Source organism: Actinia tenebrosa, unplaced genomic scaffold (genome assembly GCF_029948245.1).
Source record: "Actinia tenebrosa isolate PJP-AT-01 unplaced genomic scaffold, QUT_ActTen_1.0 PGA_scaffold6__47_contigs__length_16458017, whole genome shotgun sequence".
Classification (NCBI taxonomy): domain Eukaryota; kingdom Metazoa; phylum Cnidaria; class Anthozoa; order Actiniaria; family Actiniidae; genus Actinia; species Actinia tenebrosa.
The window spans coordinates 4,345,060-4,369,939 of NW_028292583.1; the positions used below are offsets into that span (position 1 = coordinate 4,345,060).

The following is a 24,880-nucleotide window of genomic DNA, read 5'->3' on the forward strand; positions in this document are numbered from 1 at the left end:
TCTATGTAGCATACGGCGGTCTAATTTCGGATTCAGAATCAAAGCGCCTGCTTTATAAATACTCAAAAACTTTCTTGGATCACCCAGAATGAACATTTTAATCGTAAACAACATTAGTTTGATGACTGTAAACTATACTCCAGCTATATATTATTGACTTATACTTTTGTACTGGAATATTTTAGAGAGTAAGGACTTAAGCGTACGAATTCTAAGTTAGAAAAAAAACCTTTAGACCCCATCAAACGCAGGGTTTTTTTATTTTTCTCTTTTCTTTGTTTTTGTTGAATATACTTGCTCAAAATCCTCCCAAATTTCAATTAGTTCCACGTTATTCGTAGAAAAAACAAACTCATTTTTGTACTTTCTCAAAATTAATGGAATAAGTTAGAGGACACTATGATTGAATAAACAAACTGAATTAGTTGAGAAGCGTGGCACGTGAACGTCGATCACTTGTACCTTTCTTGAATTATATGAACTAAACAAACAACCTTTATGTTTTGTATTTTTTGTCTTTATCTCTTGTCAAAATTAATAATAACTAGTGACTAAAGTGCGTGCAGTTGCTTTCGTACTATTTCATTTAAGCCCCTTTCCCGATAACGTCATACATTTGATTCGCATCAACACTGCCTACTCTGTTTTTTATAAATCGTCCTTGTTTTAAGAGAAGTCAGTGGCTAACAAACCTGTTTCCTTTCTTATTCATTCGTCTAGAATGAACTGTTTGACAGGAACAATTGTATGGTTTCTATCAATTACGGCCGCAATCGTAAACTACATTCAAGGTATTTGGTGCTTTGCTCTTTTAGGGGAACAGGAACATGTAACTCTAGAGCCTCACAGAAAATCTGCAGCATTGTTACCTAGAGAGTTTTTAAGTCTGTCATTTTTCACCATTGGAACATATATCGTATTGGTCGTAAGTGACAGGGTGCTGTAGTTGGCAGGGCCGTAACCAGGGGGGGGCACAGGGTGCACGTGCACCCCCACATAAAAGCTTAAGGTCCGCCGATTTTTTTATTCGATGTGCACCCTCCCTGTAAAAGTTCTGGTTACGGCCCTGGTTGGAAAGTCGAGATAGCTGCTTCTACAGTATTGTACTGGGAAAATTATCATCTTCCTCTATTGCGTTTGGGGAGATAGCAAGGTCTTCAGGGACGGTCTGGCCGAGTACTTGAAAAGACGCAAGCCGTCGGGACCTCGAGCACGTCTCATGACCTTTTCTACAAATTCTGGGTTTAACTTTCTTCCTAAGGTTTACTCAATGTTGAGCTTGTTGACCAAGTAGGTTCTCTGTTTTTTGATAAAGCGGTCAGACTTTTTATTTTCTTTGAGAGCCCAGCCTCTTCAGCAGATAAATCCGAGGTCCTCATATTACTAGACGAGAATTTTAGGGTCGGTAGAAACCCCAACCCCCTCTTCCAAGCTTTGTATTTGACGGCCTTAGCAAGATCAAATAGCGATTGTTTCTCAAGAGATTTCGACCATCTCTCAAGAGAAAAATGCTTTTCAAGAACAGAGAATCTTCGCACTCGCACGCAGCCGCCGCCAGAGCACCATACCTTCATTTAATTAAGAATGTAGTTTACTATTGCGGCTGTAATTGATAGAAACCATACAATTGTTCCTGTCAAAATGTTAAAAAAAAGAATAAGAAAAAGAAAAAAAAAACCGGCTGCTCAGCTCGACGATTAGCTTGCCTACTGAGCAGCTATTACCTGAATCTTGGCTATAAACATTAATGTTGTAAAGCATAATTTGATATATATATATATATTTTTTTATTTTTTTTTATCAAACTCATAAATAATTCATGAGGAAAACACAATAGAAATCACGACCATGAAGGAGGTTTTATATCTGATATAGATTCGTCTTCATTTGCATAAACTTAAACTTGGATTTTCTTGGCCAGATCCACTTCAATTTTGAAAATTTTAGTGAAACACAAAGGAACTAACCTAGACGTTTGATAAGCAATCTACAGTATGAGTGGCCGTGTTGTATTCGATATACAATCACTCGGCTACGCCTCGTGTTTGTATATCGGATACAACACGGCCACTCATTCTGAAAAAAACGTCTGTCTGATGAGTGCGTAAGCACGAAACTCGGAGTTACAGTGAACATGTCTCGTCTTTAATCCAATCTTTACTATATATCTATTGCTCTGCATCCCTACGCATCGAGCACTGTTTCACCAGTATAGACCACATTACATACTTTGTTATATATATATATATATATACAGCCATTTGCAAAAATTATGGCCGTTTCAAATATAAATACAACTATATCGAAAGTATATCAGACAGGGCGGGATATCATTCTTGATATTTTTTTCCAGAAAGCCCTAATGATAGACAACTTGAAAAATATATAGTGGAAGATATCCCATAATACTTGATATGCTTTCGATATACTCGTATATGTATTGGAAGCGGCCATAGTTTTTGCAAATTGCTGTATATATATATATATATATATATATAATATGTTATTATTATTGGTAAAAAGATACTTGTTGTTCCTGTCAAACAGTTTATTCTAGGCGAATGAATAGGAAAGGAAACAGGTTTGTTAGCCACTGACTTCTCTTAATGAAACAAGGACGATTTTTGGCTTTTTCATTTAGAATCAAGTTAAATCAATCAATTCTGAAACCCCATATAAAAACAAGCAAAAACAGCAACAAAAGAGAAGGGAAAAAAAGCAGAGTAGGCAGTGTTGATGCGGATCAAATGTGTGACGTTATCGGGAAAGGGGCTTAAATGAAATAGTACGAAAGCAACTGCACGCACTTTAGTCACTAGTTATTATTAATTTTGACAAGAGATAAAGACAAAAAATACAAAACATAAAGGTTGTTTGTTTAGTTCATATAATTCAAGAAAGGTACAAGTGATCGACGTTCACGTGCCACGCTTCTCAACTAATTCAGTTTGTTTATTCAATCATAATGTCCTCTAACTTATTCCATTAATTTTGAGAAAGTACGAAAATGAGTTTGTTTTTTCTACGAATAACGTGGAACTAATTGAAATTTGGGAGGATTTTGAGCAAGTATATTCAACAAAAACAAAGAAAAGAGAAAAATAAAAAAACCCTGCGTTTGATGGGGTCTAAAGGTTTTTTTTCTAACTTAGAATTCGTACGCTTAAGTCCTTACTCTCTAAAACATTCCAGTACAAAAGAATAAGTCAATAATATATAGCTGGAGTATAGTTTACAGTCATCAAACTAATGTTGTTTACGATTAAAATGTTCATTCTGGGTGATCCAAGAAAGTTTTTGAGTATTTATAAAGCAGGCGCTTTGATTCTGAATCCGAAATTAGACCGCCGTATGCTACATAGAAGAGTCGATTAATCGCGAGGAAGTATTTGCGTTCCAAAGCTGATACTTTCAGGAAAAGAATTACAATAAACAAGCTTTCAGATCATATAGTTTTAGTGAAAATAAAATATATACCAGGTGATGATTTAGGGCATTCAACTTAGGCTAAAATTTGCTTCGCGTCGTAGCTGCTTGAAATGCCATCGAAAAAAAATCCCAAAAAGCGAGAACAAAATATTTTCCCAAAAATATTATTTATCCCTTTTGGAGTCTGATAGTTAGTTAAAATGTTGAAAAAGTATCAGATTGATAGGAGTATTTTTGAACGAGTGAGGCCTTCTTAAATATGGGTAATATTTTGGGCTGTTCACACCGGTCCAGAGCGAACCGGAAGTCGAGTTTTAGATTTTCGTAAAATTCGCCAAAATAAAAAAGCGCTCGAAGTTTTAAACTGGATTTTTTAAAAGAGCTTACCAAAGGTTGTCTTCTGACAAAATATGAGAAATTTGAAAATTCCTTCGCTGTCCCGCCATTCTCGACCGTTACGGACAGCCACTCTTAAATATCTAATAGGGTGACATTAAAATTTACTTACAAAATATAAAATATATTCATTTATCCCAAAACTTGATGTTTAGCAAACGTTATAAAATTCCTTACTTTTATTGCATCTATCATTTTAAAAAGGTTTTAAATAAATTTTCCAACAGTTTTGTATAAGCGTTACATCCATCCAAACCATAAAATACTTATACGTCCTAAAAGAGAAAAATCAAAATACTAATTTTGCACAAGAAACTTCAAGCCTTTATTCTCATATCCCACAGTCCCCACTACCCCCTTCCCACACACACCACAAATTTTGGGGTATTCCGCAGTTCTTGAGAATTACCAAGAAAATAAAAACTGGTAGTGAACTAAATCTTGAATCCACTTTCAAGAAGTGAGTTTTATTTTCACCAGGTATTTCAATGACTCTCCTTGATCCTACAATATAAGTTCCACCAGACATTCGCACCAAGCTTATTTTCTTTCTGTACTAAAGTTTCTGCATTAGCTTGTTTACTACGATCATTTTTGGAAAATTGTGTTTCGATTCTTTTGTAACAAAGTTCTTTGATATGTGCAGGTCCTGCAGTCAAAGATTTAAAATGAAGTAACAGAGAGTCCAGTGAGTCAGCAAGTTTATCAACTGCATGTCCATTTTCCTCAGGCATGTTTGTGGTTGAATTGCTGGAAAACTCTTTCGAAGACCTGCAAATATAAAAAATAGCATACATGTATATGCATCAGTTGATACTGAAAAGCCCACACGGCGATGTATTCCAAAGTTGTATTGTACTTCATGCATGTAGTATGGTTACATCATATAAACGTTTTATAATGATATATCCACCCTCTCACTCTCCTATAGAGGCTTTGCACCATCACGTGATGGCAGCCATGATGGGAGGCAGAAGGAAAGAGTCTTTTTCCCCTGGGAAACTGAATTCCTTCCCTTGTAAATCAGATTAGACCAGATTCAATTGTTCCTGCCTCCTGTTATTGCGTGATGGTGCAAAGCCTCTATTTTGTGGCAGAATCATTGTATTATAATAAATAACTTTACCTCCAAACATAAACTTTGTTTTTAGGCACAAGTCTTCTTTTCTCGAGTGACATTTGACATGTTAGTACAGCAGACATGCTATTGGCCCAAGAGGTGAGACGTGACAAATAAAGATCTAATATGTTGCTGTACTTATAAGAAATGCTGCATAGTACAGTCAGTGGCAAATTCCAAAATGGATGATTATGATCACTAGATAAAGCATCTGTGAACAAAAAAAGACTGTATTGAAGGGCAGATGAACAAGATACTACTTGTATTCTAGTATATTCACATTTTAAAGATGTCCTGTGTGCACCCAACCCCAACATACTGAAATCAAATTTAGTGGGAAAAAATGAGGCACTACTAGTACATATACTTACCAGTAGCCCCCACCCTACCACGCCCTATCCATCTACATCTACACTCCAATGATCAATATCCCAACACTTGCCTGATAACCAATTGACAATAAACTGCTGTATGCTGTCTGCCTTGTAGTGTGATTGACAGTCCTCAGGGATGCATAAGAGACATGAGGCAATTAGTTCCATTCCATCTTCTTGAAGAGATATAATCCTTAGCTTTTCATTCATGGTTTCACTGTCTTTGCTTTCTGGGACAAAAATATAATTCTTTTAGTTATTAAATTTGGTAATGCAAGGGGGTATGGATGCATGGGAAGGGAGGGATAGACTAAAACAATAAGGGAGCAAGACATGAAAGATGAATTGAAGAGAGAGGGGAAGGAGGGAAAAAGGATGGGATGAAGAGAGGAGTGTTACAACTGTTAGTGACCAAAATTTTAAAGTGTAATGTCTTACCAGCACTTTCTAGAAAATGTAGAATATGTTTAAAAAGAAGTTGTCCCCCAGAATTCAGAGCTAAACTCTTTGAAGTATGTCCATCAATACTTTCAGCTTGGTATCCTTGTGAAAAGCTTTCCATCTCTTTGTCACCAGAATCAGAGATGTGAGACAATCCATTTAGTTTCTCCTGAATATTTTCAGTATATTTATCCCTGATCTGTGACAAAATAGTTAAAGTCCCTTTATGATTCATAACATGACCAACATCTTTCTCCAAAACTTTTTGATTTTCAGTGTCGATTATGGATCCTAGCTTCACTCCATATAGTCTAAGAACATGTTGAAATTGTGAATTACTTATGTGAGGATTTTGTAGAAGGCAATTTCTTAAAATGTTTTTGGAGTGTTCTAGCTTGTTAAATGAAAGATGAAGAGATCCAAGGTAAACTTTTCCAGTCTTGTTGAAGTTATTGATGTACTTGTTAAGTTTCTCGGCTAGTGCTGGTTTGGAATTAAGCTTAGTATATACCTAGAAAAATGAACCAAGAATGTGTTGTTAATTTTGTTTTAAATCTCTTATTCAAAAAATTAAGATTTTCAATTCATGGATTTTAACCAGTACCAATTGCAAGGGACTGCAGAAACAGTAAAAAAGCCGAGCAAAAATTATAAATTTCAGGTGTCTTATATAATTGACTTCTGTCAATCAAACCCATCCCAGATAGCTTACTGCCTCATCTATCAATCAAACCAGACAGCGGGAATTGTCTAAGTGTATGATGATGATAGAGAGTTTAGATTTGATAATATAGTACCATCACTCCCCCCCCCCCCCCCCAGTAGGGAATCCCCTCATCATCTAGGACGTTTTTCTGTAAGAAAATAAGCATTACTACCTTCAAAATCAGCTAGTTTTCTGCATTTGGAGCATGCAGAAATTCTAATATACAAGTTCAAATGCTAATTATCTATGATATATATCATAGAGTACCTCTTCGAAGTACTGGGCCCATTTGAAAGCTCGTTGGAATGTCCCTTCATCCCAGGTTTGTACAGCTTCACTTCGCGCCATAGTTAAAATATCGACAAATGCATGGGTGTTCTTGATGACTTCATTCATTATAAATTGAACTATTAATTAACAAAAAAGAAGAGCTTAAAATAACGTGGAGTTCAGACCTCTCGGTGTTATTAGACTGAAAAATGTAAAATGGCGCCCACTATACTGGACTCGCTCTGATTGGATGAAAGAACAATCCACAGGGATCCCACACCTTCAATCTTCAGTAAAAATGTGGAGATGAGAAGTCTGATTGGAAAAGGACACTAGATTGCAAGTTTACACAAACACTATTGTAGGACTTTGATAAAAACATGGCTACTAAGGAAACGTATCACGAAATTGTGAACTCCAGAGTATCAGAGCAGTAATGGATATGTTAATCTTTACAACTGCCTGTGAAAAGTCACTGGCAGGCCCTGTCCATTGATCTTCAATGTTGGTTTGCCGAGTAAAGAATTTTGAAGATATGCCTGATCCTTTGTGTATTCATTATACATTTTACGAAATGAGAAATTATAGAATTTTTCTGCATTCAAGACAAATAAGATGTACATTCTGGTCTAACTTTAGTGCAAACACTGCCATACAAATGCATGTTTAGCAATAGATGTTTACACAAAAACTAGACTAGAATTCGAAAGCAATATTTCTCACTGGTCGTTATCTCTATATCAAAGGTCTCAAAGCACAAAAAGTACAAATTATTATTAATACAATTATAATATTTTTATTAATGAAGACATAAAGTACACTTCATTTATGCCCTATCTCTATGAGCATTGGCAGTAAAAAATGAATAATTTTTATTAAACATGCACCTAGATATCAAGAAACTAGAAGTAAATTTGATACGAATACACACACCCACACATTAGCACTACACAAGCACCATCAAAAATATTTGCTAAAACAACAAAAACACTTCCGCAACATTGAAGTTGACGCTGAGCTCACCTATTTATATTAATGCACCAACCAGAGATCTATTGGCTACTGCAAAAAGGATCTTTTGTTTTAAATGGTTGGCAAATTTGAATGAGAAAAGATTTCTGACGTTGATGTTCGTAAACCGTGGATATTACAATAGTAAAAGACAACTAAAACATAAAGATGATATCTTATTTTTAATTCAAAAAAGGCATTTTTCTTAATTGTAACAATAATCTAGATGGTGCTACATGCAATATTATTAGTGAGGATGTGATGGTTCATTGTGTTGGTCAAAGAGTGTCAGCAATGGCATCAATTTCAGAGGACAACTTCTGGCGTTTTGTCTTGTTGGTGTTCTCATTATCCACATAGGTCTGCTTGTTCAAACGTCCATTCACTACCTTTTCTGCCATTACAATGGCTTGGTCTAACAGCTGTTTGCGCTCATGCTCCTTGCGCTGGATTTCAGTTATCTGTAAATGAAAATGAAATGTTTCGTTTTTAAACCTCACTTTTTTATACCTTGTGTAAATGTAAGATGACCTTGGATAGGTAAAGGCTATTTCATATTGAAGGTACGAGTAGAGTGCTCAGTATTTTCATATAGGTAAGAAATATATGGTACTGGCTTACTGCAGATGCATGAATGACATGCCGTAACAATCAAATAGCCTCCTATTGCTTACGCATGACCTATCCAATTATCTAATGTAGGTACAGAGACAGAAAGACTTGGCATGTCTTTTCCAACTCATACAAAAAAAAAAACAGCTCTGAATAGATCCAACATTTTCAGTCATTTCCCTTTGAAAGTACTTAACCCCTGTTAATCAAGGACAACCAACCTTCTCAACTGCTTCAGACTGTTCTTTAGCTAATCCAGTCTGGAACTGAGATATCTGGTTTCCAATAGCACGGTAGTCAGCATCCAGCTTCTTACGAGCGTTGGCAAAGGAGGTGCCATCTTTACTTGACTTGAACTTGCTGATGGCATCCATGTACACATTGTACAACCCACCTCTCCTGTCCAAAAGACGCAGCACTTCTTCTACTAGGCCAGCGGCGCGCATTCTGGATTCACTTGCCTCATCCTGCAAAGACAAAAATTTACGGATTATAATTAGGTGGCATTGATTGAATTGCACAAGGTCACTGGTGAATTTGGTTCTTTGTTTACTAAACATAGAGTATGATATACAGAAATTCCTCTCCCCCTACGCACACAAACAAACACAATTATTACACAAAAATCTTAGGGGGGAAAATCATTGTCTTAGTCTAGAATATGTTCTTCTTAAATCTTATACACATGCAACTATATGCACAATTTGCCATGCAACATTGCCCATGCACCATTTACACAATTATTCCCATTAACTGTTAACTAAACATTTTTACTGATTATCGAAAAAGGTCATTTATAATATTGTTGAATATTTACGGATCATCATAATGACAATGAAGTTGTTCTGTATACTCTACCTTGCTGATGGAGAAGTCCATGCGCACATATATAATGACAAGGAGAAACAGGAGGTAGAAAGCACCAACAACCAAGAGAGGTTCCTGAAGGAGCATGACCTTGTTGAAAGTGTAGTGAATCTGAAAGAGAAAAATTTTTTTTTAGCATGCTGTAAATATATGTGTCGAATAATAATTTGACAGTCTAAAATATTCAGAATTGAATGCAGACTCAAATTTTATTAAAAACATTTAGTGCTTTGCAATCATTTTCCTAAGAACCAGGTGAGGAGACTTGTAAAGAGGCGGGAAGTATTACCAAATTTATAACAATATTTCCAAACATTTAACAATCTAGCAGCTCTACTGATAAGGTGATAGCGGGTCAGAGGAATGAAACCCTGGCCACAGCAGTCCATGGTACATGTACCTATGACAGCCCCCACCCCCACAGACAGAATGTTTAAGCCAAATTTTAACTAGATTTTCTACCTCAAATTCCTGGATATGCTGTTCTACAATGTTCTTCTTTTGTGCAACAACTACAGGTCTTCCAACAGTGTCGAGGTATGTATGATGCAGTTCACGCTTGCCCTCTTGTACAGGAAAAGGTGTCTTCAGCTTAATGTTCCTAGGGAATAGGAAGTTTGTATTAGATATATAGAAGTGCCATACAGTGGGATATTAAGTACTATAATGGTCATACTTGTACTTTATGCACATTCTGATGTATGCTACCATACCAACTCCATTTCCTTTTCTTATAAATTAGCCTGTCAATGAGCGAGATATTGGCATGTAGTTGCTATTGAGAATTCGAACTCAAAGAAATTTATAGATTGATTGAAGTTAGTCTTAAAAAACCTAAATTATTTACAAGTTGAGGAATGTGAACACCCAGTCATGATTTTATTTAGAGAAAACACATCTGATTAACTAACATGTAAAAACGTTGAGTGACCACAGTAGTATGCATTATGCTGTAATACAATACTAAAATGGAAACCTACAGTCAAGGCATGGTGTGGTTAGGCACAGGTACTATATCTCACTATTGGGCACACTTTGTATCAAAGATAAAAATGAAAAATACCATATCTAGGGTTTTTTCCTGTAACTGGATATAGTTTTGATATTAATTTTATTGTATAAAACAACGAGAGCCAATTAAAATACTATGGTATGTCACAAAGTGTGTTACAGTGGGAAGTAAAAAATTATGACCTTGCTTGTTTTGCAGCAAAAGGCTAAGCCCAAGCATAGAAAATAGTGAATACATTACATTCATGTGGTCATACTTTGAAGCTTCATGCCATAATGGAAGTCAATACCAAATGTTTCTCATTGAAAAAATATATAAACTAATATAGATCTAGACTTGGATTCACTTACTTGCTTCCCTCAGGTAGAATAACCTTGATGCTAAGATCATCAATGACAAAATCATCAAAGACATGGTCAATAAACCTCATCTTCAAGACATAGTTATTACCTGGATAAATGAATAAAATCATAATTTTGAGATTCATTACTAAGAGCCAAGTGGGTTGCCTGTGCTTTCCACAGGAACCCCAATTCCAGGTAGCAGCTTTGACAGACCTACCTTGATTATAAAGATATTCATAGCTTGGTACATTATAGCCCATGTAGTAACGAGTCTGCCATCCACCAAATAAAGGAAACCTGGGTTTAAGCTCAAGCTCAACAGAGTCCTCATTCACTAGCATGTTGCTGGTAGAAATGTTACCAATTTCATCACGGTAGTACACATCCGTAGCTGCGGCTGGTAGAAGGGCCTTAAATGACTTAATGGACGTTGGTGCTGGTGTTCTCTGGTAGTCATACCTTGAGAATGATCCCTGGAATAAATGAGTGAAGTTTGATTGATATCAAAAACATATTAAAATATATTTGGAAAAAACTGTTTGGAAAATTAAACTGTGTGCTATGTGAAACAATAAACTTCTGAAAAACAGTACTGTATTTAGAAAGATATAACTAGCTAAAAACTAGTGTGAGCTGCGTCGGTGTTTCTAATGAAACAGTAATGATGAAAAGGTAAATTATACACCGTGAAAAGATGAAAAAACTTACTGACGTTTCGGACGCTAGTCCTTCGTCGGAGTAAAAGAGAAAGAAGTGGTAGAAAGGAGTGTATATATGATAGAATAAGACAAAAGAAACCAATGAGAGCAAGGTAGGCAAGGAAACAAAAACAAACAATCAAAAGACAAAAGAAAAGGTTAGTTGAAAATAAAGCGTTCATTAATCCCGTTGGGACTAAGAGTGCCCAATAGGTGAATAAGCCGCATTTCTTTGGTCTTGCGACAATCATTGTTGCCGTTAAGCAAAGAAAGACCGAAAACAATGAAGTCAGAAAGAGAATGGTTAGCTAGATTAAAATGGCGGGAAACTGGTTTGGTGGGATCGTTATTGCGAATATCATAAAGATGATTGCAAATGCGATCACCAAGACGGCGGCCAGTCTCGCCCACATACAAAAGATTACAGCGGGTACATTTAATACAATATACAACATTAGAAGTGGTACAAACAAAATGGTCAGTGATTTTAACAGTTGATTTAGGACCGACAACAGAAGTGTGAGAGACTATGTGAGGACAAGTATAACAACGTTTACGAGAACAGCGAAAAGTACCAGGTTCTTTGTTAGAGGGAAGAACTCCCTTGACCAAGAAAGAACGGAGATTACGATCACGTTTATAGGAAAAGAGAGGGCGGTTGTTGAAAATAGCAGAAGTGCGAGTATCAGAGTCAAGCAGAGAAAAGTTGCGGTTAACAATGGGTTTAATGGAAATGTTAATAGGATGATACGTAAGAGTGAAAGGAATGCGGTCATTAGAGGGACGAGTGTGAGGAGTGAGAGCGGTGGTACGATCAATAGTAGAAACTTTACGAATGGCGCGATCAATAACATGAGCAGGATAATTACGCTTAAGGAAGAAGGAACGCATCTCAGAACATTTAACAGAAAAATCAAGATCATCACTACACAAACGACGAAGACGAAGAAATTGCGAGAACGGAATAGCGTTAAGAGTGTGCTTAGGATGAGAAGACGAGTAGAGTAAATAAGAATGAGAGTCAGTAGGTTTGTAATGGACACTAGTGCTAAGACGGTCGTCATTAACACTAAGCAAGATGTCAAGGAAAGTGACTGATGTTTCACTAACCTCCCACGTAAAGTCTAAGGCAGGGTGAAAAGAGTTAACAAAAGAGATGAAAGAATCTAAGTCATTACGCGAACAAGAAGTAGCACCAATACAATCATCAATATACCGTCCAAAAAACTCAGGTTTAGGTCCAGTATATTGTTGAAAAACAAGGTTTTCGATATAACCAACAAACAAATTGGCATAACTAGGGCCCATCTTAGTACCCATAGCAACACCGTTTATCTGCCGATAATACCGATCACCGAAAGAAAAACAATTAAGAGTAAGAACAAGTTCAGCTAAGCGTAACAAAGTGGGAGTGCTGGGCTCGAGGACAGGACGAAGATCGAAAAAATGCTGAAGAGCACGAAGGCCCTCATCATTAGGAATAACAGTATACAAAGATTTGACATCCATAGTAAACAAAAGCTTAGAAGAGTTATCAGGAAAGCGAAAATCGTTAAAAATACTAAGAGCGTGATTAGTATCCTTAATATAAGTAGGTAAAGACTGAACAATAGGCAGCATGAGAGAATCTAGATAGCTAGAGATGAGTTCGGTAGGACAACTACAAGCAGAAACAATAGGACGGCCAGGGTTGTTAGCTTTGTGAATCTTAGGAAGAAAATAGACGTGAGAAGTACGAGGAGTAATAACAAAAAGGTTTTTAGCAGTGGAGGGTAAAGAGCCATCAGAAATGAAAGAGTTAACAGTGTCTTTAACTAATTTTTGATTGTCAGGGGTAAGATCCCACTTTGTTACGCTTAGCTGAACTTGTTCTTACTCTTAATTGTTTTTCTTTCGGTGATCGGTATTATCGGCAGATAAACGGTGTTGCTATGGGTACTAAGATGGGCCCTAGTTATGCCAATTTGTTTGTTGGTTATATCGAAAACCTTGTTTTTCAACAATATACTGGACCTAAACCTGAGTTTTTTGGACGGTATATTGATGATTGTATTGGTGCTACTTCTTGTTCGCGTAATGACTTAGATTCTTTCATCTCTTTTGTTAACTCTTTTCACCCTGCCTTAGACTTTACGTGGGAGGTTAGTGAAACATCAGTCACTTTCCTTGACATCTTGCTTAGTGTTAATGACGACCGTCTTAGCACTAGTGTCCATTACAAACCTACTGACTCTCATTCTTATTTACTCTACTCGTCTTCTCATCCTAAGCACACTCTTAACGCTATTCCGTTCTCGCAATTTCTTCGTCTTCGTCGTTTGTGTAGTGATGATCTTGATTTTTCTGTTAAATGTTCTGAGATGCGTTCCTTCTTCCTTAAGCGTAATTATCCTGCTCATGTTATTGATCGCGCCATTCGTAAAGTTTCTACTATTGATCGTACCACCGCTCTCACTCCTCACACTCGTCCCTCTAATGACCGCATTCCTTTCACTCTTACGTATCATCCTATTAACATTTCCATTAAACCCATTGTTAACCGCAACTTTTCTCTGCTTGACTCTGATACTCGCACTTCTGCTATTTTCAACAACCGCCCTCTCTTTTCCTATAAACGTGATCGTAATCTCCGTTCTTTCTTGGTCAAGGGAGTTCTTCCCTCTAACAAAGAACCTGGTACTTTTCGCTGTTCTCGTAAACGTTGTTATACTTGTCCTCACATAGTCTCTCACACTTCTGTTGTCGGTCCTAAATCAACTGTTAAAATCACTGACCATTTTGTTTGTACCACTTCTAATGTTGTATATTGTATTAAATGTACCCGCTGTAATCTTTTGTATGTGGGCGAGACTGGCCGCCGTCTTGGTGATCGCATTTGCAATCATCTTTATGATATTCGCAATAACGATCCCACCAAACCAGTTTCCCGCCATTTTAATCTAGCTAACCATTCTCTTTCTGACTTCATTGTTTTCGGTCTTTCTTTGCTTAACGGCAACAATGATTGTCGCAAGACCAAAGAAATGCGGCTTATTCACCTATTGGGCACTCTTAGTCCCAACGGGATTAATGAACGCTTTATTTTCAACTAACCTTTTCTTTTGTCTTTTGATTGTTTGTTTTTGTTTCCTTGCCTACCTTGCTCTCATTGGTTTCTTTTGTCTTATTCTATCATATATACACTCCTTTCTACCACTTCTTTCTCTTTTACTCCGACGAAGGACTAGCGTCCGAAACGTCAGTAAGTTTTTTCATCTTTTCACGGTGTATAATTTACCTTTTCATCATTACTGTATTTAGAGCTAAGTTACTATTATTCTGACAAAGAAAGTACAAAAAGCTCTCTATTCTTAGAATATATTCCTAATAAGCAGATAAATAATAAAATGGATTTAATAAGGATTATATACCTTAAGTTCAGCTCCTAAGTGACGTATGTGGAAATTTTCTTCAACAGCAATGTTACCCCAGTGAGATACTTCAACAACACGCTCCATACTCATGACCTGTCATTTTTAGGATAATCATACCTCATTAATACCAAATATTCATTCATTCAGTCATGTATTTGAATTGGTTTGTCAGACTTCCAGGCTATTCACCTTGACAAGACTCATCTAGCTAACTGTAGTGAATATTTTGCCCCTTTCAATGCATTGGTTCACTGGTCAAACAAAACACATTCTAATAAGGCTGCAAGGTTTCAATTTGAACAATACATTTCAAGCTACCTTTGCAGCCTCAAATAAAAGCTTTACTGTATGTTTGACCAGTGAATAGGACCAAGCGAGCTGAATTTGGCATTGCAACACGGTACTTTTCCAACTTGTACCCAAATTCAAATCCTATATGCAACTAGGCCAAGAAGTTGTAGATAAAAGTCTTCTCTCCAGACATTGGAAAACCGAACATCACTATTTTATTCAGTCAACATTGCACAACAATTGAGAATGGTTATGTAAAATAGAAATCATTAAATTTTCACTTACTGTTAAGAATGGTGCATTGTTTTCAAAGTGAATTTTCATAGAGTCTTGTTTAAGTGCCTCGACATTGCTATAAGGTCCATAGGTAATAGTACTATCTGATTGGCTAGTTGGTTTGAGCTTGCTGTATGACTCAATCACAGATGATGCAAGTGAGACTGTAGTAGTCTGCGTCTTGGATTCATAAACAGAGAAAACATAATGGTTGCCGTTGAAAAGCACTTGCTGTTTTTCTGACTGGCCAACTTTGGATGGATAAGGTTTCATTGTATGAGAGAACACCTCTTCTACTGAGACATCTATTGTTTTACCAGGCCCTAGCTGAATAGGTAGATTTACTCTATAGACCTTGATATCTCTGTAGAAAAAAAAGGGTTATTAGTTCTAAGCAGAGAAGACCATATTACAGTGTTATTTGATTTTTGTAATGGTTGTCTACAATGGAAATGGCCAGGCAGTAGCCAGTCATGATGACCAGCCAAGTAATGTTATATTCAAATCTGATTTCTTTAGTTTTTAAATCTAATTTTTTTGAAGTGGTTCAAATAGCATTTTCAATAAGCTAGATTGGCTAATACCTATAATAAGTTGCCTGGCAACAACCTTGATAAAATATAACCTGAATATTCTCTGACATATTTGAACACCTTTTCAAAGTATAAATACATGAATTTTCCCATCCAATCAATCTAAAAACTAGATGTCCCAGAACAAATTCTATTCAATACTTTTCTACAAAAATGTTTACTGTTGTTACAATGGATAAGTGCTGATTTCAAAACAGCTCGATACGACTAAAGTACATATATAATGCCTATTATAGACTGCACTTTAGCTATAATGCAGCTTTGGTGAGTAAGTTATCGTACGTTAAAGTACATAAAGATAAAAAACACCAGAACAAAAGCGTGCATACGTGGAAATCTCCACACAGTTATCGAAAAAATATTAATCTTACTTGTGAGAGGGAAGGGACTTTTCTTTAACGACTAAGGGAACATCTTGGTCTTCAGTCTCTGGCTTAGCCTAAAAAATAAGGTATACAAGCTTTTATGTTAATTTATATTTTTGTTTCGCCTTGGTTATAACTTTATGAATAGATTACTTGTGAAAACAAATGATAACAAAAATCTTGCGATCGCAATCTTATAGAGATCTTTATGTGGGAAACCAGACTTACCACAGCTGAAATAAATGCTACTTTGTCAACCAGTGAAGGTTCCATGGCATGGTAGAAAAATCCGATTGCTTTGTCTCCGGTATTTTCTAAGGTGATGCTGGTCGAAACTTTAGCAAGTTGAGAAGTAAGGTCTATCTTACGAGAAACCTTGCTAAAAATAAGACTTGTGTCGACATCGGCGTTCACCAGAGTCAAACTAAGTAAGAGGAAAGCAGCCAACATGGCCGGAGTTTGAGATACACGATTCATCCTGAGATGGAAAAAGATTCTAATGGATGAATACGTGGAACCTCCACAATGGGTTCAAAGAGGAAAGAAAGAGGATGCGCCTGGTGTCTTGGCGCACAGCGGACTATCTCCCCCTCCCCTCCCCTCCCCTCTAAAATCTCTCTACCACAGGAAGCCCAATAAACACTTTCGTAAAAAAATTCTACATAAAAAGTTAAATTTTCTGCCCCGAGTAAGAGACTATTTAAAAATATATTATATTTCCTAATCTTGACCTTTCAAATAACTTTAACTTAAAGAATCCCCTATCGGATATGATGCCCCACGATTCACGGGCCAACAAATATACATGCTAAAGTTTTAGCAAGATGTTAATAATAAATAACGTGTCATTTAGAACCGGTCTTGTTCTTTCTATATGATCACCTTGAATCCTTTATGAACGTCTAAAACTACTGATTTTATTCCTCAGATGGCCATGTTACTTTCAGTTTTCCTTATATTTTTTGTACCATAAGTTGTTTGTCTTCCCAACCGAATAATTATGAAAATATAAAATAAATAAAAAAGGAAATATCCGAAAAATCAAAAAGGAATACGTCATGGCTTCAAGGATATTCATCGACGTTCCAGGATAGACATGAAAATAAAATAAGGTAAGTAGCTAACGAAATAGTATTATATTATTGACTAAACGGGTTCCCTATAGTGACTACCAACAACCTAAATAATGATAGCGCCATCACTGATGAATTAAAGTCGTTTGTTTTGTTTTTGATCAGATCATCCATATTTTTTCTTCTATTGACTTGGATCTATTTTTAAATGATTATTTGACGAGTAACGCGCGTAGCTAAAACATTTGTTGAATCAATGTTATGATGAGTTAACCAAAGACAAGTTTGAATTCATGTGCGCATTTTTGTAAACAGATCCAAGGCAAACAAAATCCAAAACTATACAGCTTCAAAAATGCCCGAGTTTCGTTTTAATAGTACATGACTGTGCTACTAACTTTCTGGGGCTTAGCCCCATTTGTGCTTTATTGATTCCAGCCTAGTTTCCGTATTGCGTCGTAGTGAGTGATGTGCCGATCGCTCTAAAATTTGACTAACATCTGATGGATCTATCAACCCCCAGACATACAAACTCTTGGGAAGAGGGTAGAAACTGACTGAATCTTTGCTATTCAGCGACCGTGAAGACGGGGGATCGAGAGTTTATACGCCTCTCCACTTTTGCTGATGTCCATATTCGTTATGTACATACACCAGTATGCTATTTCAAATCTAATCCCCTCCTTTATTTTGATGGTGTCCCGCACCTTAGTGTTCCAGGTAATAAAAGCTGGACCGTATAATGAAACCAGCTGAACAACGTAACGAGCATGTAGTGTCGTAGTGTGTGTTGAAGTACTGATGTTGTTATTCTTTATTAGGAGTATGAAGTCGACCTGTCAAGCTTGATGCTATATATAAAAGGAGAGCAATGTGGGGACTGTTGTTTCAAAGAAGTGCACTAGTTTGTTTGGTGTTTTCCTTGGTTGCTGTAATCTGCACAAACTCCAAAAGAGGTAACGATCATGGTATGCTGTCCCATCAACGCCGCCACAGGAACTCCAGAGAACATAAGAGCAAAACGGAAGGAAGGAATCCCATAAAAAGACCTTACCAATCCAAACATCAATCTTCAGGAGCGCATCTTAATAAGCATTCTAAATTTGATTCCCCGACAAGACAGGATTTTTTTCTAGCTAGACGGGACTATGTTCCTAAGCAGTACATCAATATGCCTCTAGTAAAGAAACAAAATATATTTGAAAAGTATTATGGAAATCAGGGATACCCACAGATGGGCGATGGAGAAGAAGTCGTGCCTGCAATGGAACGCAATATGGACTATGGTACATTTAATTTTCGTGGCGGAAATATGAAATCCAACGGCGCAAAGGCTAGAAAACTAAACCCAAACGACCTTGGGTACGGCGACTTGAAAAGGGTAGAAGACGCTGATCAGTCGGTTAACGAAGTGATCAACTCCATTATCGATGATGACAAGAACTTGGAAAAGGCTATGTCAGATGTCACAGGATATCGCAAACCCACGCCCAATCCATCTGAAGACTTTGATGTGACTGTTGAAGAAAATACGGGGGAAAACCTCTGTGGGGAGCTCGTATTTACCTACGAAATTGAAAGTCCCTGAAGTCGTGAAGGGAGGGCTACAAGCAGCGAGTCAAGTAGATGGTAATGATCAAACTTTACAAAGTTCGGATGGAAAGACCAATGGGACTGTACTGGCTCATTCGTGGAGTGTTGACCTGGATAGCGCTGGTAATAATGAATATCATTATGACAATGGTAGCCAGGGTAACAGCTTGGGTAGCCATGGCAACGTAGAGGGCACTAACCCCTTAAAAGTAGGTGCTGGTGGTAGCAATATTAGCAACCATATCGGAAATCCTGCTTTACTCTTTAACCAAGGAAGCAAAGGCAAAGAAGATGATTCGAATGCCTACAGCGAAGTCTTAAATGAGGTTGACGACTCCTTTAAACAAAGCCTCAATTTCGGTAATGACTCTGTATTGTCTGGTGGAAAAAACAAAGAAATCTCAAGCAGCAACAATAATATTATTACTAGTGATATTGTTTCAACTAAATTGTTGAATGTTAGCCATAAGGCTTTAGGTTTCATCAGCAAGGATATTGAAAGCGCTTTTCTTGGTAACCTTGGCGATGAGGTAATAAACAATGGTAGTAACCAAAAATTCTCAAATAAGGTCCATTTGCAAGGAATGGTAACAGACGCTAGTAATGTCATCAATGTTACAAATATGATTAGCGACCTCCATGGTAAAAATAATCCAATAAGTGCCCAGAGCAACGTTGCTGTTTTGGGAAATACAGCTTATGAAAACAGCATAAGAAACTCAAGTAACACGATAAGTCAAAACACCATAAACAACAGCACTAGTTTTGATAATGAGGAAAGTGCTGGCAGTAGTAGCCATGGAAACACTATTGTTACCGTTGGCAACGCGGACAGTAGCAAAAGCAATAATGGCAACGTCCATATAGAAATCATAGACAGCATGCCGAAAAAAGATGATCAAAATGGCCGTCAGGATAGTAGCCATAGCAACACAGACAACCAACTAGAACAAAATGGAAAGAACGCTAATGATAATATCGATAACCAGCAGGTTGAAAGCGCAGCTACGTCATCAAGCTTTCTGAAACAGCATCCCAATGCGTTCAAGATTCTCATGGAGTATTTCCGTAAAGAGACGTCACTCCAACAAAAATTGCGTGACAGATTGAATGCCTTGAGGAAAACACAAATAAACGAAAATGCGATGAAGAAGTCATTTGCAAGTGTACATGAGTTGGAAGAGATGCCAAAGCGGCCCCTTCCTTTGAGAGATTTTGTCGCAGATTTCCTTAAATTTACTTCCGAAAATGTTCCTCAGAAAGCAAAATCCCAGATTATATCAAAAGCAAAAGCAAATAAGCAAGGTTTTCTTAGAGATAAAGGAAAACTGACAAGACAGGAAAAGCCTAGCATTGTAGGAGCGCACCGCAAGATCGCGGTAGGACTGCATAACAGTGTTCAAGCTCCTAAGCAAGCACTTCCGTCACGTAAAGCAGATGTGACTTTCGTAGCAGATTTCGAAAATGTGACGGAAGTTGCAAAAGAGATTAATGGAAACATTACGAAAATATTTCAAGATGCAATGAATTCAAACAGTCAAGACGGCATGAAGGTCGAACCAAGTGCTAGTAGTGCACTTGGTCTTGCTGAGGAGAGGATTGATAAAATAATTGCCCAAAATGAAATTCCTCAAAATGTGGCAGAGCAGTATCTTGAAAGTAACGCACGTAATGAGGAAGAAACTACTTCTGCAGGAAATAATAACGCAATAGTAAAAGAAGCGAGTGGTACTCTTGAAGGTAACGCAACATCAGTGGAAGCAACAGGTTCTGCCGGAAGTAACGCAATAAAAGTAGAGGCGATAGGACCAGTTGAAAGTAACGCAATGCCAAATTTAGCAAGAGGACCTCTTGTAAATCATAGTAACGCAATTTCAAAAGTAGGTGCAGCGCCAAAAAAAAGTGACCCAATATCAAAAGAAGCATCTTACAGCATGGGACAGACCAGTACTTCTGAAGCATTATATGACTTCATTCATGCCAAAAGCAGTTACATGGATTCCAAAACGATAATGTACAAAAGAGAACTCAAGTCCCTAGAAGTTTCTTTATCGCAAGACTTCTTTAATTCCTGGATGTATCATTATCGGTCGTTTGAAGAGATGAGTATCAAGCCCCAACAGCTTCGCTTCGGGATCGCAACGGTGGGGTCTACCGAACGCCTTGAGCGCGTTATCAAGAAAGCTCTCAAAGGAGAGAGAATCAATATACTGATAGTTGGTGGTTCGATCTCCGCAGGTGGAGGACTGGAGAGAGACAGGCATGATCTGCATGGGATTTACTACAAAGCTTTTGTAGAATGGTGGAAAACTACGGTCACGCCTATCACTACGTCGGATTTAAAGCTAAATGTAGTAGCCATAGGAGGTACAGATTCTGAGTACTTCTCCTATTGTATCAAGAACTATATTCATGACCATCCTGACCTTGTCCTCTGGGAACTTGCTGCGAATGATTACCGTCGATATGAAGGGCGAGAAATGGATCCTGGCAAACCCCTGGAGCAGCTGACTAGACTCCTACTTACCCTCCCTTCCCAGCCCGCACTTATTTTCATCAATTATTTCCGAGGGGATTATTATAAGACAACCTTGGGGCAGAACTGCCCTGACTCGGAAGACGAGAGTGGTAGACTTATGGCAGAATATTATAAGATAACATCACTGTCTTGGCGGAATATCATTTGTTCTCAGATAAAGACGGATGTGCGTCCTAGCAATAGCGCAAAAAGGGAATTCACTCCATTGACTTTGAAGACCCTGTTCAGCTCCGATGGATACCACCCAAGCCTTCTGGGCCATGCGCAGTGCGCTACTCTTTTAATTTCGTACATTCGTAGTGTTTTTGAAGAAGTAGTTTCAAGAGAAATATCCAGAATCGACGAAAGAAAGGCTGACGATAATACCAAGTCTGATAAAAGTAACCTTCCAATGCCCATATATGGCGATCCCGTAGCTCCAAATCCCATGTGCTGGACACTCCTTACGCCAGACTTTCATCGTCCAATAGAAAACCAGCTACCGGGCATGCGCATTATAGAAGCAAACGGATTTGAGTTTACAAACATCACTCGTTGGCCGGTCAGAATGGACCGTTTAAGGTGTCTCAAAGCACTACACTCGGACGCTAGTCTGAGAATAAAGTTCGACGTTTCGATGAATGACAAATCTAGCACAAAGAGAGATGTTGCGGTTATTTCTCATAATAGTTTCTCGGGTAGTGCTAGGGTATGGCTCGATAATGATCAGAACAATGCCCTGATTATCGAGGAGCCTTCTGGTCAAAGACGAACACAGGCGAATATCATCAAACGTGTCTTACAACCAGGGAGTCACGTGATTACCATCAGGTCGATTACTCCTGGGTTTTGTTTTTCGGCATTAGCTATCCTTTAATAACATTATCTACCACAGGGCTCGGAGCTAGGGGGCTGAATGGCTATAGCTCCACCAATGATTTTGCCGCCATCTTTGACCAGTCGCTTACGTTTCACTCATTTGATATAGAAGTCAGTGTTCGGAAGAGATTTCTGAAATAGTATTAGCACCTCCAATCTAAAACTCGCTCCGCTGTCCCTGTACCAGAAGCTTTGGTATTTTCTCGCGTAAAGTAACACTGGTACCCTAATTTCTGGTTTGAGTTGTACCTTCTTGAATGTTTTCAAAGATGAAAAAAATGAAATGCTACACCTTGACTAGACCCATTTAAGACCCAATTACAGCTACCTTTTTGTTCTTAATGCGCATGAACATGATATCGAAGTCGTCAGTATTCCCGACTATTTTTGACATTGTGCGCGTTTTTTAAGATTTTAGGTAGACAAAATACTCGATGTTGTAAGACGATATGGTTTGGTATCTGAGAGTTCCAAACGACTTTTGCGATCGAAAAAAGCTGCACCTGTGGTTTGCGTGCGATCATTTTATTCCATTTTTTAAACAGCGCATCAATGGATCCATAAAGAACCTCATCACGGCAAGCTCAGTTGATAATGATCAGGTATCATATTTCTTTTTTCTTTTTTCATTTAAGCAATATGGAGTAGTCTCCCCCGTATCAGATAACAGACTGCGGATAGATTAAAAATCCCTCATTAAAGATAGAAGCCTTACAAATGAATTACCAGAGACTCAATAACTCTGTTATTGAAGACATATCTCTCTTATGAGTTCATAAGAAAACACACACTATTTTCTTAACACGATTGTGTAAAATTAACCAATCACAAAACACAAAACCGAGAGCCAAGGTAAGCGTCTATCAAATGTTTTTTGGCACTGAGTCTTTGAGTGTCATGTACTTTCAATGGTGATTTTGTTTCATTCGAAATTTCATTCTATTCGTTTAAAAAAGAGTTAATACTAGAGAGTTAATACCTTATATGACAAATGAATAAGTATTTACAGTTCTGCAAACACCTGACGACTCGATGTATACTCCAGCAAGATTGATAAGAAAACACTTAGAATACCTTTTTGAAGAATTTGGATATTTTTTATTCAGTTCTTTTTATTCCGGATTGACTCGTCTCTTATTCAGCCGTTTATCTCAACTTATGGTCTATCTATCAGTCACAACACATGTAACAGGTGATCTGAAGGCAAAATAATATCTTAGGCTTCTTATCAACTTATCAATCGCAGTTTTTGTCAAAAATTTTGATGATTAAAGATTTAAACCCCAAATATGAAAATTTTTATTTGATGTCATCGTCTGTAACGGAAGGTTTCTGGGCACAAATTCAATGCAATTTTTATAAACACGCGAACTCTTTGTCTTCGAGTCGCAGGCTGCTGAAATTTATATTTATAGCTGTACTTTGAACGTCCTTACCACAGTCCTTACCTCACGCTACACTAAAGACTGGTTTGTTTTTTTTTTTTTTCATCGATTAGTTCTGTGGCTGCTGCTCTCTTTGTGGTTTTTGTTGTTTTTGTAGATTTTATTGTTATTGTTGTTTGTTTGAGTGTGTTTTTTTCTTGTAAGTGTTTATAAATTATTCCGTCGATGATTTGAATTGAATGCTAAACATGTGTGCGAAGATGTGACCCACTATTGTTGTTGTTGTTGTTGTTGTTGATGTTAATGTTGTTGTTTGTTCCTGTGTTTCTTGTTAGTGTTGATAATTTATTCTTATTTTGATTATTCAAATCGACTGCTAAAAGCCCATTAAAGTTTGTTGTTGTTTAGGTCATTGTCGTTGTGGTTTGTTGTCGTGTTGTTGCTTTTGTTGTTGTTTAGGTCATTGTCGTTGTGGTCTTGTCGTGTTGTTGTTTTTGTTGTTGTTTAGGTCATTGTCGTCGTGGTCTAATGTCGTGTTGTTGCTTTTGTTGTTGTTTAGGTCATTGTCGTTGTGGTTTGTTGTCGTGTTGTTGCTTTAATTGTTGTTTAGATCATTGTCGTTGTGGTTTATTGTCGTGTTGTTGCTTTAATTGTTGTTTAGATCATTGTCGTTGTGGTTTGTTGTCGTGTTGTTGCTAGTGTTGTTGTTTAGATCATTGTCGTTGTGGTTTATTGTCGTGTTGTTGCTTTAATTGTTGTTTAGATCATTGTCGTTGTGGTTTGTTGTCGTGTTGTTGCTAGTGTTGTTGTTTAGATCATTGTCGTTGTGGTTTATTGTCGTGTTGTTGCTTTAATTGTTGTTTAGGTCATTGTCGTCGTGGTTTGTTGTCGTGTTGTTGCTATTGTTGTTGTTTAGGTCATTTGATTGTCGTCGTGGTTTGTTGTCGTGTTGTTGCTATTGTTGTTGTTTAGGTCATTTGATTGTCGTCGTGGTTTGTTGTCGTGTTGTTGCTATTGTTGTTGTTTAGGTCATTTGATTGTCGTCGTGGTTTGTTGTCGTGTTGTTGCTATTGTTGTTGTTTAGGTCATTGTCGTTGTGGTTTGTTGTCGTGTTGTTGCTAGTGTTGTTGTTTAGGTCATTGTCGTCGTGGTTTGTTGTCGTGTTGTTGCTTTTGTTGTTGTTTAGGTCATTGTCGTTGTGGTTTGTTGTCGTG

The 24,880-nt window shown here is 37.4% G+C and overlaps 4 protein-coding genes across 4 annotated transcripts; 1 reads left to right on the forward strand and 3 right to left on the reverse strand.

The window, feature by feature from the left end:
- Positions 1 to 4,260: 4,260 nt before the first annotated feature.
- Positions 4,261 to 6,928, reverse strand: LOC116290643 (uncharacterized). The gene is made up of 5 exons (XM_031697727.2): positions 6,734 to 6,928; positions 5,758 to 6,271; positions 5,388 to 5,549; positions 4,952 to 5,156; positions 4,261 to 4,596 (listed from the first exon to the last, which is right to left on the reverse strand). Exons 1-5 carry the CDS (start codon positions 6,860 to 6,862, stop codon positions 4,311 to 4,313), a joined length of 1,296 nt encoding a protein of 431 aa, XP_031553587.2. The 5' UTR covers positions 6,863 to 6,928; the 3' UTR covers positions 4,261 to 4,310.
- A 982-nt stretch (positions 6,929 to 7,910) lies between these two features.
- On the reverse strand, positions 7,911 to 16,766 carry LOC116290634 (dolichyl-diphosphooligosaccharide--protein glycosyltransferase subunit 1). Its single transcript, XM_031697713.2, has 10 exons — positions 16,447 to 16,766; positions 16,225 to 16,292; positions 15,270 to 15,624; positions 14,691 to 14,786; positions 10,800 to 11,055; positions 10,589 to 10,688; positions 9,689 to 9,827; positions 9,218 to 9,337; positions 8,581 to 8,826; positions 7,911 to 8,208 (listed from the first exon to the last, which is right to left on the reverse strand). Exons 1-10 carry the CDS (start codon positions 16,693 to 16,695, stop codon positions 8,026 to 8,028), a joined length of 1,812 nt encoding a protein of 603 aa, XP_031553573.2. The 5' UTR covers positions 16,696 to 16,766; the 3' UTR covers positions 7,911 to 8,025.
- LOC148905870 (uncharacterized) lies at positions 11,194 to 13,115 on the reverse strand. Its single transcript, XM_089038815.1, has one exon. The coding sequence runs from the start codon at positions 12,898 to 12,900 to the stop codon at positions 11,440 to 11,442; it is 1,461 nt and encodes a 486-aa protein (XP_088894941.1). The 5' UTR covers positions 12,901 to 13,115; the 3' UTR covers positions 11,194 to 11,439.
- Positions 16,767 to 20,064: 3,298 nt separating the features above from the next.
- Positions 20,065 to 23,518, forward strand: LOC116290650 (uncharacterized). Its single transcript, XM_031697733.2, has one exon. The coding sequence runs from the start codon at positions 20,069 to 20,071 to the stop codon at positions 22,277 to 22,279; it is 2,211 nt and encodes a 736-aa protein (XP_031553593.2). The 5' UTR covers positions 20,065 to 20,068; the 3' UTR covers positions 22,280 to 23,518.
- Positions 23,519 to 24,880: the final 1,362 nt, after the last annotated feature.